This window comes from Pocillopora damicornis, chromosome 3 (assembly GCF_964200805.1).
Source record: "Pocillopora damicornis chromosome 3, jaPocDami1.2, whole genome shotgun sequence".
Taxonomy (NCBI): domain Eukaryota; kingdom Metazoa; phylum Cnidaria; class Anthozoa; order Scleractinia; family Pocilloporidae; genus Pocillopora; species Pocillopora damicornis.
This window is the reverse complement of record NC_142672.1, coordinates 22,343,584-22,356,462: the sequence shown is the minus strand read 5'-3', so window position 1 is coordinate 22,356,462 and position 12,879 is coordinate 22,343,584. Positions and strand designations below refer to the sequence as shown.

The window sequence follows — 12,879 nt, the reverse complement described above, 5'->3', positions numbered from 1 at the left end:
CTGTGTATGATTTCAGGGTTCAAAAGTTATTAACAGAAATCTCTAATATGCTGAATTAGAAAACGTGTATTAACTGGATTAGTACAAGCCAAAATTTCGGGAGTTACTACATCACGGGCGACGAGTGGGGGATGAAGAAAAGACCGAAATACGAGTGGTCAGCGGGTAAACAAATTTAATAATTCATATAGAGACATATCAGTTATAGTTGCGGAAAACAATAGTCTTCTAAAGCCGAAATGTCAACAGTATACTTCGCTAAATAAAATGTTAAGCAATTTTTCAAAAGTGTTGATGTCACATATATCTTTTACTGCTGTAATAAACAATGGAAGTATCGGAAAAGGCATCGGTGGCATCTGGAAAGACACCAAGAAGAATTATATTTACGTTTTGTAACTTGCTGCGTGACGAAAAAAGAAAACCAAAACCGTGGACCCCAAATTAATTCTCCCACCTTGCCCCAAAAAAATTTCAAATTTTCCGCAACTTCACCAGTTCCTATTCGTAGGTCCGGCCAAGCCTATATGGTCATTGGCTCCCGTATAGCCACTAACTATGGCTTATAAATACAGTCATTTAGTGTTAAACTGTAAAACTCCCCGAAGAAGTCTACGACAGTTAAACGAAACGCGTCGGAGAATAAAGAAATTTTACAACTACCGTTCGCAGAGTGCTGCTAACCAGTTTAGTTTTAAAGATTTTTTTTAAAAATGTGGTGCGATAGCTATGGTCAGTTTTTCCATGTAGGTTGTATGGATGTACCTTTCGCAGAGACGTGGGGGCGCAGAGACACCAACACAACATTTCACCTGTCGTTCGCTTCGAAAGTTTTCATCCCGAGTTCATTTGCTAAATAAAAAAGAAAAAAAACACTTCGAACGGAAAACATAATTATTTTATCGCCTGGGTCTTTTGAAAAAAGGTCTCCTAAACGAGTGGCCCTGATTATAAATATATAAGCATGGTAAATACATTAGCCTTAACTTGGCTGTTTCTCGAAGCTCAGTGTTTTCCTACATGCCTTTTTCACGTGAAACGAGGCGATTGAATATATATAAAATACACTAAAAGAACTACAGCAGATGGAAATTTAAAATTTCTTATCTAAAGGCTGTGGATACAAACTTATTAATGACTCTAAAAATATAAAAATCTGGAACGAAATTTTTTTAGAGTTGCTTAGCTTTTCATTTTTCCGGAATCGAAAGTCGAGATTGCAAAATTCAAGTGAAAAGCAAACCGACTGTGATTAATGCCTTAAACAAGTCAAGATACTGTTTTTCGTCATACAACAAGTTACTTATAGTAAATATAATTCTTCTTGATGCCTTTCCCGGTGTCACCGATGCCTTTCCCGATGCCTCTGTTGGTTAATATAGCAGTAAAAATATTGTTCCAGTCAAAGCGTTTGGAAAATTGCTTAACTTTTGAATTACCGAAGTACGACCTGGTAACATTTTGGCTTTACAACACGATTGTTTTTTGCGTGTTACAAAACGTAAATATAATTTTTCTTAGTGCCTTTCCGAATGCAACCGATGCCTTTCCCGATACCTGCATTGTTTAATATAGCAGTAAAAGATATATGTGCCATCAACACTTTTGAAAAATTGTTTCACATTTTATTGAGCGTAGTATACTATTCACATTTCGGCTTTATAACACTATTGCTTTCTGAAACTACAACTGATATGTCTCTATATGAATTATTAAATTTTTTTCCCGCTGACCACTTGTATTTCAGTCATTTCTTCCTGCCCCGCTCGTCGCCCGTGATGTAGTAACTCCCCAAAATTTCTTCGGTGTGACATCTATCCATTTATCCATCAGCCTCTTAGCAGTTAGCGTTTGGATTCGTCACGCAACACACTCTCTGGGGAGAGGCCGTGTTGCGTGACGAGACCAAACAACGATAACGAAAGAGACTGCCGGTAAAAGGGATAGATTTCATACGGAGGAAATTTTGACTTTTACTACCCTAGTTAAATATTCATATTTAGCGTAGTAAATATTCTATTAATTGCCTGAAACTCAGAAATCACACTTGGGCCGCCTTTGGTCGTATTCATCTTTGTCGGGGGATTCAATCAAATTACTTTACGAAATAAAACTCTGGAGTCTATCTTCCGGGCTTACTAAATGGCCTTAAGCTTAATTAATTCGCTGTTTGCCCACCCGTGAAAAATAATATAATTGCATTATCACTTACTCATCCGATACAATTACTAAAGTTGTCAGTGATCTGACGGAGAAAGAATCGTGAGTTCTAATATGTAACCGTTATTTTTAATAGTACTGGTTATCTCTAAGGTAGAGCTAAAACTTATTGCAACAATTATTGAATAACAAATGCTATGAGGAACTCAGGAGCTTAGCCACGAAGTCTTTTCGGGGCTATCTTCTTGAAAAACAGCCAAACCAACAGAAAACAAGATAAACCGCCCAAACTGGTAACGGCGGTAAGATGACGGCAAATTCATTTTTATTTCGTAAGATTTCTTCCGTTTTTTTGTTTGTTTGTTTGTTGTTTACTCTTTTCTTTTGTCTCGTCTCACTGTTGACACACATAATCTATCTTTGAGCTGTAGTTTAACGCTGAGTTTCAAAAATAGTAGGAAGCGTTTGGTTTTTTGTTATCTCGGATTCTACTGTAATGAACTCAATAGCTACATTACCCCATTAATCCAAGTGAAGTAAGTTCAATGTCGCCGCATGCGCAAGAAATAACTCTAAGTCAATGATCAGGTAGAATCGGGCAAGTTAATGACGATTAGTAATGAACCGTATGGTCCGTCGGATGAAAACCAAATTACTTGCGTGGCTCTAAAGAATCCCGAATCGTATAAATAGAATTTTATTCGATCTGAAACAATAAATAAATAAGATTTCTAAACAACAGAACCTAACCAAAAATAAGAGACCTAAGCACATCATATAATCTTCAAAACACGAACAGATTTAACCGCTAATTACATGCGGCCTTACAGAAATTACACTAACAGAAATCAACGCGAATAATTGAATGTAACAAAGCCTAAGGAAACCAAAAACGACTTAAAACAACTGACTTACTTCGTGACGGGATTCCAGAGTTAAACTAAACTGTATAATCATCAAAAACGGGAAAGCTATCCTGATTCATGCCTCCGACACGACACGTGTAAAAACTAACTAAAAACCATCAACTTACTCATATTTCAGTGTCAATCAAGGTGATCAATAAGTGAAAAGAAAAAGTGAAATATTAAACTAAATAAACTTTTAAACGTAACGCAAATGTCACGCGAGCAATGTTCTTCTCGAAACACCGTAACCAATTTTGAAAAGCTGAAGACGTGTCTACATTTTGCTTGGACAAAGAGATCGTTGTTACGCTACTAGCTTGAAGGCTTGAACGTCACGCTCAGCTGTCAATTTCTATTCAGAGGGTTGCTGAAGGAGGCTAACATTGACCGTCCGGGTAAAAAGTATATGTGTATAAAAGCTTATTAATTGCTTAAAAAATTGCTTAAGAATATTGTACACAACTAACACAAGGCAACCAAATTCAAGGCATGAACATATCGTGATCTCTAGAAGGGTACAGCCGCGGAGGAAGTGTGGGTCCAAACCAAATGTCTCCCCAGCGAGGGTAGTGCATAATACCATCCAGACTTCTACAACAACAGAAGTCGCCGGCCTTTCGACAGCAACCGCAAAGGTGAAATTTGTGTCCAGAAGCTTCTGAGCCTGCACGACACGTTTTGACCTTACCTTGTCCCCAAGTCGCGAATGCGAGAAGGTAAAGTTTAATTTCACGTCCTAACGAGATCACGATTTCGAAATGTAACCTTTTTCCTCGCTTATTGATTGTAAAATTCTCCACTTATTAGATACCGAAGCAAGGTGAAGTTGCATACTGATTGATCTGAAAAATATTTTAAATGTTCTGGAATTCTCTGACACATAAACAACAACAACAACAACAAATGGGTTTCGGTATATCAAACCTGAGCTTTCAGCGAACTGATCGATTTCATTTAGCGTTGTTTTCAATACCGCTTATCAGAATCGACTTACATTGCTTGAAATAATTACTATTTCAATCCGGTAATTCCTTCACCTCTCCCTAGCATGTCATCAGAGGTCTTTTTCATCGACTCAAATTACTGCTGACTAAATCTAGCGGGTATTACGCCATGCGCACGAACTTACATGAACGCGCTACCTACTAATTTAGCGGAAGTTTAAAGGGCATGTAAACCCAAAAATACATGTTTTTCTTATACTATGTAAAAAGTGGCGTAGAAAACGAATTTGAAATTAGTTTTGTCCAATTCGACTTATTTTAGGAGAAAATCGGCATTATCAACTGAAATTCCATTTCCGGTAAAAACAATAGCGAGAAGTCGTGACGTAAGCGGTGGAACCAAAATATTGCGCAACACATATTTCCCAGTAGAACTGGTGTGGGAGTTCGTGTAAGTAGCGGTAGTTCGGAAGATGTTTTTTCAGAAGGTAGCGACTCCAATGCCTTAAGCTTAGTACATGACAGCGCTGGGGATAATCCAGAATCTTTAGGAGAGTCTGGGCCACGTCCGCCGCGTAGGGTTCACCGAAGCGATCCGCACGAAGACAGTACAGAACATTTCAACAGCGATGCGACCGTCTCGGAAACTCAGACTGGTATTTAATTTACTTTGTGATTTATTTGTATTTGACATGAAAATGCAATACAGCGAGGGTACAATCTAAAGGAATGCAACAGAATTTTTTTAAACTTGAGCTTCTGAGAGTGTTTTATATAAAATTATCAAAGGTGCGAGTGTGGAACTTGTCAACCAATGCCGAAAACTCATGAAAGTGTTTGTTGTACGGAAATCGGGCAATTGTGGCAAAATGGCCTGAAACCCAGATAAGTTGTATCACTGAGCATCCAGGTTTTCAGTCAATTTGCCTCGATTTCTGGGTGCTGGAGACGGCTAAGTACGCTTACAGGCAGCAGTAAAGCACAGATAATCACACCAGAAACGACTAAGCTAAATATTTTCTGTTTCATCTGTTTTGTTACATTTTGAGATCGATTTACTTGAGTTGTTTCTGCCATTGATTTAATAATACAATACTAGAGCTAGTTGTTTTTCGCTTCTTTCCTGGCAGGAAATTTCGCTATATTGCCTACAGATAGCTTGTTCGTTGGTGTTGGGGAAATCTCAGCAAACACTTTAGGGTCGCTGTGCTATCTTGTGCGGTAAACAATATCCTTCATCTCAGAAGCATTTCCATCGATAAAACAAGTTGTATCATGTGCATTTCCTTGTGTGGCCTTCATAATTATCCAACCCTGTTTGTGTTTGCTTCGATTTGCATTATTGAAAAGATAGTTTTGCAAGCTGAAATCAGGATCTTTTAAGTTGTACTCAAAATGATGAATATTATCCTACTGACCTTTGAATGTATTTTCACTGCTGTGAAAACCGTGACACAAATTCTTCTGCTGTTTCTCTGCAGGGTTTCTCAAAGGAAGCACTAAGTGGGGCTGGCATGGATTTTCTTATAGAACATAAGGGTTGATTATGGGATCCTGTATAGAATTCTTTGTATAGAACCGACAAAATTCCAGATCACGTCATAACGCACTGATATCAACGAATTCTCTTTCTTTGATACGTGTTTCGACAGGCAAAGGTTCAGACATGTCAGTGTCTTTTACGGGCTCAGCGCTGGCTCCCAAACAACTGGCTTCCCCATAATCTTTCATTAAATGAGAAAAAAGATGTTTTTAGAGAACCAATAAAGCTATTGTTGTTTAATTAACGAAACGTTCTCATGTAAATCGATTTTGTACTTTCTCTGTTGACCTCTAACTTTTGAAGAGCTCAACTTCTTTCTCAGTTTGGTCAGCCACTTCCGAATCCTCGTCGTCTGCCGACTGTATGGGTCGTTTTTCGTCTTCCGAATAATTTGCTTCTGGTGAGGCCTGAATCGTTGGTACAGCACCAGGAATAAAAATGACTGCTACAAACAACAGAACGTTCGAACGGCTCGACGAAATCGGCTATTTTCACTTGAACAAATTTCACAAATTGTCGCTTCAAATTTGCGTCATTTGGAAATATTTGCATTGTATGCCCAGTTTTGTTTGAATCAGTACAAAACTGGACGGCACAACGCTTCACCATTACGAAAAAATTGATTATATTGAAGCAAATTGTACGTAAAAAAATCATGACGAGACCAGCAAACAACGGCTGTAGAAAAGACTCCTTCGTGCCTCACGCGATTATAAAACGAGACTTTGGAGGATCCACCCGTGACGTCACAGGAAAGATGGCGCCATTCAAGATGGCGAATGTTTCGAATTTGGAAGAGCTTTTACAAAGTGAAAATGGACTTTTGAGAATAAACGAATGGTACCTTTGGTGTACTTGATATATTAACTAAACATCTATGTGAAAAGAAAATGAACGTTTTTTGGGTTTACATGCCCTTTAATTTATTGTGCATACGAGGCTATTGTCCTCCTTGCATAATGCTCTTTCCGATACTTTTGTTAAAAATATCTGACTCAGTCCTGTCTCAGTCCCGTATTTAAGCGGCTGTTAAGTAAATCAACGATAGAATAAAAAACATTGAAATTGTGATCGAAATCATTGCTAAGCATGATAAGTTAGGAGTACGATCTACACAATAGCACTGTTTTAGGTCAATACACCTGAAAGACGCCCGACTTGTTTCTTCCTTTACTTCCTTTTCTCTTTATTCTTTTTCATTCTACGAGTGATTTTCATAGCACAATTGAAAGCTGTAAGCGATAATTCTCATAATTTCAGTTCGCAGATGGTGGATTCTTTAACAATCTACGTCGTTAGGAATGTCGCGTAAGTATGGTGTAAAATCCCCGCCGAGATTCAAGTTTTATTTTCAACATTTGAGTTCTATTTTTTAGCATTCATGTTTAATTTTTGATATTCACATTTTATTGTCAACATTCAAGTTTTATTTTCAACAGTCAATTTTATCCCGACAACACCAACATTCAAGTCTTCGATTGAACATTAAATTCCTCGCTCAAAGTCAAGTCTTTGAATTGAAAATTGAATTTTGATTTTGAACTCGATCCACGGGCAAAATACAACTTTGGAATTGAAAGCGCGAGTTTCGATTTAAACTAGATCCGCCGACAACATACAAGAGGGTGGCATTGGAATTTTCGGTTTTGCAGTTTTGGCTATTTTTTAGATCGGTTAATCGGGTTTTGTGCCAAAAAACTTCGGCTTTTCGGTTTTGGTGTTCATTGCGGCTTGCAGATTTTCCGTTTTTTTAGCACTTAGTTTTAGGTTTTCGTTAAAAAAAAAAAACAACAACCAATGGCTTCTCAGATTTGGTATCCAATGTAGTTTTCGGTTTTTCCCACTTGGCTTCTGGTTTCTTCTCGATCTGAGCGGCAATTAAGCGCCTGATCTTGAATAGCCGCGAAACCTCCCTATGCTCCATTTGTCACTGACTGTATCGGATCGATTAGGAATTTGATAACTAAGATGTGAAAATTTATCGGTTTTGACAGTGCGATAACGCAGGTGAACGTTCATTTCAACGTGCGCTTTTTTTTTTTTTGTGTATAATGCACGTTCACCTACGACAGTGAAAATCAAGCTTGAGGGCCTCGTCATATGAGCGCGGTTGACTAGACTGGCCCGGTTTCCAAGATCTCGGCACATCTCTAATCCTTTGAAAAAATCTTGACGTGTTAATATGGGCAGGTGGTCTGGCTCGGTTCCCGAAATTTTCCCAATATGAACTCTTTGGCTCGGTTACTGGGATGAATTTTCTCCAACTACGCGTGTAACGGATTTGGCCGCCGGCGGAGCACGGCCTCAGACAACGTGGACAGCAATGGCGGCAAGCGAGCAGATTTCTTCTTCTTCGAAATCTAAAACAGTCTGTCAGCGGAGAGATATGATCAGCAACTTGATTGAATGTTTAAATGAATTCAAATCTAAAATAGAATAAAGAAGCCTTGATTTTAAAGTGGAAAAACAAATCCAATACTAGGAACTGCAAGTGGAGATGGCAAAGCTTTATACAGACGATTTGTCCATGTTCGGCCACGTTTGTTTTGTTTCTCACATTTCGCGCCAAAAACTAGTCCTCAGGAAATTAGCGCCTGAAATTTCCCACTTGAACCCATTTCGTACCGTAAATATGCCAGCTCGGTCTACTGGACTCATGTAAAGAGGACTTAAGGCTGTGCTTTCCCCACCTTTTATTAGCGGACGTCACGTCTTTGTAAATTGACAAAATTGTCTGCCGCAGTTGTAAACAGCAGCTTATATAAATCCATTTTTACCGGCTGTTCCGGTATTTTCTCTTGAGTGGGCAGTAATATACCAGACACCCCTTGTGATGTGATGCTGGGTGGTGTGATGTGTGCGATGTTCAGGTCTTTACCCTTAGAATAAGTCATGTCACGCCAGCCTACTTTTCTATCTCTTCACGACAGCTCAGGCCGACTGAAGCAGTATTGAATATTGACTTTCTAGGAAAGCCACCTCTATCACAGGCGTTCCAAGTTCACGTCTCGAGAAATCCCAGACACGTATGTATTTATTCATGAAAGCGTCACGCGTTGTGTTACACGGTGTTAGGCTACGCGAAGAACCGTTGTGAACCCGTTTAAGGAATTGTTTGGGAAACGAAATACGAACAATTGACCTCGGTAAATATTCCGTAATACGAACGTTTAGTCAAAATATTGATAAAAATTACTCATTCCGTGTGTGTCAGTTGGGTTTCCGGTGATCCTTTCCGCTTTTATTCCTGATTAAACGGAGTGATGGCAAAGCAAGCCCTAAACGGCAGAGACAAATAGAGTCCACAACGAACCGTTCGTATTTCGGAATATTTAACGTAGTAAATCGACATATTTTGTTCCTTACACTATTTCTTATGTAGGATTTAAATTCTTAACGGTTCCTCCCGCAACATAACACCGCGTAACACAACTCGTGACGCCTTCATGAACAAATACATACGTCTCTCCCTTTTCACGAAACATGAGCTTGGGATACCCGTGCCATGACGATGCATTTCGTCGAAGAAATATCTGAAATGTCCGCTCTCTGTTCACAGTGAATGGAGTATTTGGCATACCGTGAGAGAAGCCAATGCGAGTGTCTAACATTTTAAAGAAGCATTTGTCACATGAAGCAGAAGCATTTGCTGACGTGGAACACAATCCCAAATCGAGGTCAAATTCCACCGCGATAAACAAACTCACGAACACACTAGGAATGACTATATTGAGCTGCCTTCGAAGACTCGTCATGATAACAATTTTGAGGAGAAATATCTTCTTAATTCGCTTTTTTGGTATACTTGTCATAGCTTCTTTGCTGACTTCGTTCCTGTTCTTAGCACACGTCGATGAAGATAAGAGAGAAAGTGTTACTCGAGAAGGATTACAACGTGATTTTAACTTGGCAAAGACCGTTCCAGAGAAAAAGACATACTTTAGGAAAAAGAAACGAACCGGACTGAAAGCTGGGAAAAATATTCCATTCAATCCATTGCCGATGTCTTCTAGACCTGAGGATTATTTACTCAACAGAATCAGCGATGAAAGTTCGTCCTTGCGACGAAGTTCGGAGGAAGGTAAAATCTCAGTAGCCCGTGGCCTTGAGCGCACTAAGAAATCAAAGCTTCCCGCTGTTTGGGATATATGGAGTAGCCGCCAAAGGGCACGAAGGACTGTTAAAGAACTCAAACCAGCCGAAGATGTGGAAAACGATGAGCAATTACAAATATTCACCACCGATAATGTAGTGAAAGACAACACTAAGGAATTCAACACTTTTACTAAACAATCAGAGGCGATATTCACCGCTACCCCTGATATTGACGTGGAAAAACAAACTACATATGCAAAATATCAGTCAAATGTTGTTAGGGATCCACACTTAGAACCCAACGCGTACAGGCACAGAAATGTTAAAGATAAGTTGCATAACACAGGTGTGACTGTAATACGACCTACGGAGAAAAGAGGATTTACCGCGCAGATTAATTCTCCTGTCATGCACAATTCATCTGAGCGGCAGGACACTGACAAATCCCGAATAAATGACAATCAAAAAGCGGAAACTTTAAACACAGAGGAAATTGTGAATGTGAAGATTAGAGATTTGGAAACGTCAACACCAGCTAATAAAGATTTACTCAGACACCCAACCGCGACGAGAACCGTCAAATTGCATTCAAGAGCCACAAGTTTTCCTCCTGTCCACGAAGGAAACAGACTAAGAACCCCAGTTCCTGGAGATTCATTAGAAAAATTAGCCTACCATCGTACACCTAATGCTTCTCCAGAGCCAAGGAAAGCTGTTAATATTGAAGCTGAGAAAAAAGAGCGGGCGGAAACATCCCATACGAAGGAAATTGTGGCTCTGAGGATAGGTGATTCGGCAACGTCAACGCCAACCAAAAAAGCTGTACTCAGACACCAAGCTATCGCGCAGAGATCTGTCAAATTGCATACAAGAGCCACAAGTTCTCCTCTAGTTCATGACGGAAACAGCCTAAAAGCACCAGTACCAGATGTGGCTGATCATGAAAAACGAAACATTGAAAAGCCAAGATTAACCTCGCATATGGATTCCCCTGCCTTGGGTTATTCATCTGTGCAACAGAGCCCAGTCAAATCCCGAATAATAGAAAACAAACAGTCGGAAACTTCCAATACCGAGGAAATTGCGGCCGTGAGGGTAAAAGATTCGGCAACGTCAAAGCTAGCCAATAATGATTTACTCAGACACCCAACAATCGCGCCGACAACTGGCAATATGCATTCAAGAAGCACAGGTTTTCCTCCTGTCCACGAAAGAAACAGACTAAGAGCCCCAGCTCTTAACGAGCCACCAGAAAAAGTAACCAGTCGACGTACACCCGATGCTTCTCGAGTACAAAGGAAAACTGTTATTATTGTAGCTGAACCACGTACAGGCTCATCATTCCTCGGTGATGCTTTCAACCAAAATCCGGATGTTTTCTATTTATTTGAACCTCTTCATGGAGTTGTGCTGGACCCAAAGCAACACGAGCACGACCCTAGACCGATGCAATTCCTTGCAGGAATTTTAGGCTGTAAATTTCTTTCTCTTAGGTATGTTAGAGAAATCCAAAATTTCCGAAGGTTCTCGAGTAACGCACTTTCCTCGCCGCCATTGTGCCGAGAAAAAACGTCCCTTAATACGGCGAAGAAAAATAAGTGCTCCTTCTTAACCACGATAAACATGGAAAACGTTTGCACGCTAGACTATAAAGTTACAGTCATCAAGATTCTCACTTCTAGAATACCCAGAAACAAGGTCGAGTCACTGTTTCCTCTGTGTAATTGGACCACATGCTCGATTATTTACCTGGTTAGGGATCCTCGTCCAGTTGTCTTTTCTCATATGAAAGTGGGAATAAAAACATGGTCTTATTTCAGAGGTCTTGCAAAAGACGGCGCCCCTCGCCCAAGTGTAAAGATGTATAGTGCTCAGATCTGTCGTCAAATTGAAGCGAATGTAAGAACTTTTCTAAAGCTGACCAAAAAAACAAACAATAGATACCACATGCTCCGTTACGAAGACCTTGCTAGAAATCCGGTTGAAACTTTGCAAAGGATGTACAAAATATCTGGAATAACAATGCATAATGATACACTCAGATGGATCAAAAATCATACTTCAAATCAAAACACTTCCTCAAAGAATGGGCAAGGCTATAACTTCTCTACAAGGCGGGACTCAAAGGCTAACATCGATAACTGGAGGCTTGAGGTGGATCCCTGCATTGTTAACGTTATCGAAGATAGTTGCCGTCCTTTAATTCAGTTGCTAGGTTATAAACTTCTAAACAGGTCGGAGGAAACGCAGTATAACCTTACAGTGTCGCTTTATGATCATATTAATATGATTAACTAATGACCAACGTGACGGTTTACCGATTTCAGGTGGTACAGGGCTGATCTGTGATCCTTGAAGTGAAGACCTTGCGTGATCCGTGATCTTGCTGTGGGATCGTAGGTCGTGAAACATCCGTAACTTTCGGTGAAAAACGAAACTTTAACTAAAAGAGTCTCGTATATCAATTTATTTATCGTAAGCATTTATTTGACCATTTGACTTTTTTTATGCACGGTACTAATTAACATTTACTTACTCGGCCATCATGATTTTAAACAACAACAGATTCATTACTCAAACTAATTATATTATTTATCGAAATCGGTTGTATGTAAACATCAATGTTATCCTTTCGTAACTATCACTAAAGGAATCGAAATTAAATAAGTGTAAGTAACAACATGATTTCACGTGCAATTTAGTGTTGATAAGTGCGACTAAATTTTTCAGAGACAAAAGAAATGCGCGAGTCCGTTGTGATAAACACGTAACTTCTCCCAATAATATCCATGAATTATCTAGCGAACAGGTTATGGAAATAATCAAACGTATCAGGTGGAGGTTGTTATCTTGATCTGGCACCAAGTACCGGTGACTAAGTTACAAGGAAATCTTTAGCAGCGAGAGGGGAGAATTAACAATCTGATCTCGGAGGTTACCGGGTTTAAACCTTTAATTCCGAGAGAGTGCCTTTTGCAGCCCGAATCTAACCTATTTATGCACTCGTCATGAACAAGTCAGGAACGAGATATATTGTTGAGACATGTTAAATTGGGGCAATTCTGAAAATCAGAGGGATATTGGTGACTTAAGTACAAAAGAGTTGAATTCGTTATTCTCTCCTTCCTCTGGTACACTCGTTCAATCAGCAGCCTGTGTGGAGAGTTAACAATCAGATCGTGAGAGTGAAGGGGTTAACACCTACCGACGCCTACCGACGCCTACCCTA

The 12,879-nt window shown here is 39.6% G+C and overlaps 1 protein-coding gene across 1 annotated transcript; it reads left to right on the top strand.

Moving 5' to 3' along the window:
* Window positions 1-3,434: 3,434 nt before the first annotated feature.
* Window positions 3,435-12,335, top strand: LOC113668469 (uncharacterized). The gene is made up of 2 exons (XM_027184365.2): window positions 3,435-3,784; window positions 9,115-12,335. Exon 2 carries the CDS (start codon window positions 9,150-9,152, stop codon window positions 11,946-11,948), a length of 2,799 nt encoding a protein of 932 aa, XP_027040166.2. The 5' UTR covers window positions 3,435-3,784; window positions 9,115-9,149; the 3' UTR covers window positions 11,949-12,335.
* Window positions 12,336-12,879: the final 544 nt, after the last annotated feature.

What these genes read in the sequence shown, in the direction of transcription:
- LOC113668469 (XM_027184365.2), top strand. Translation starts at nt 9,150, where the DNA reads ATGCGAGTGTCTAACATTTTAAAGAAGCATTTGTCACATGAAGCAGAA.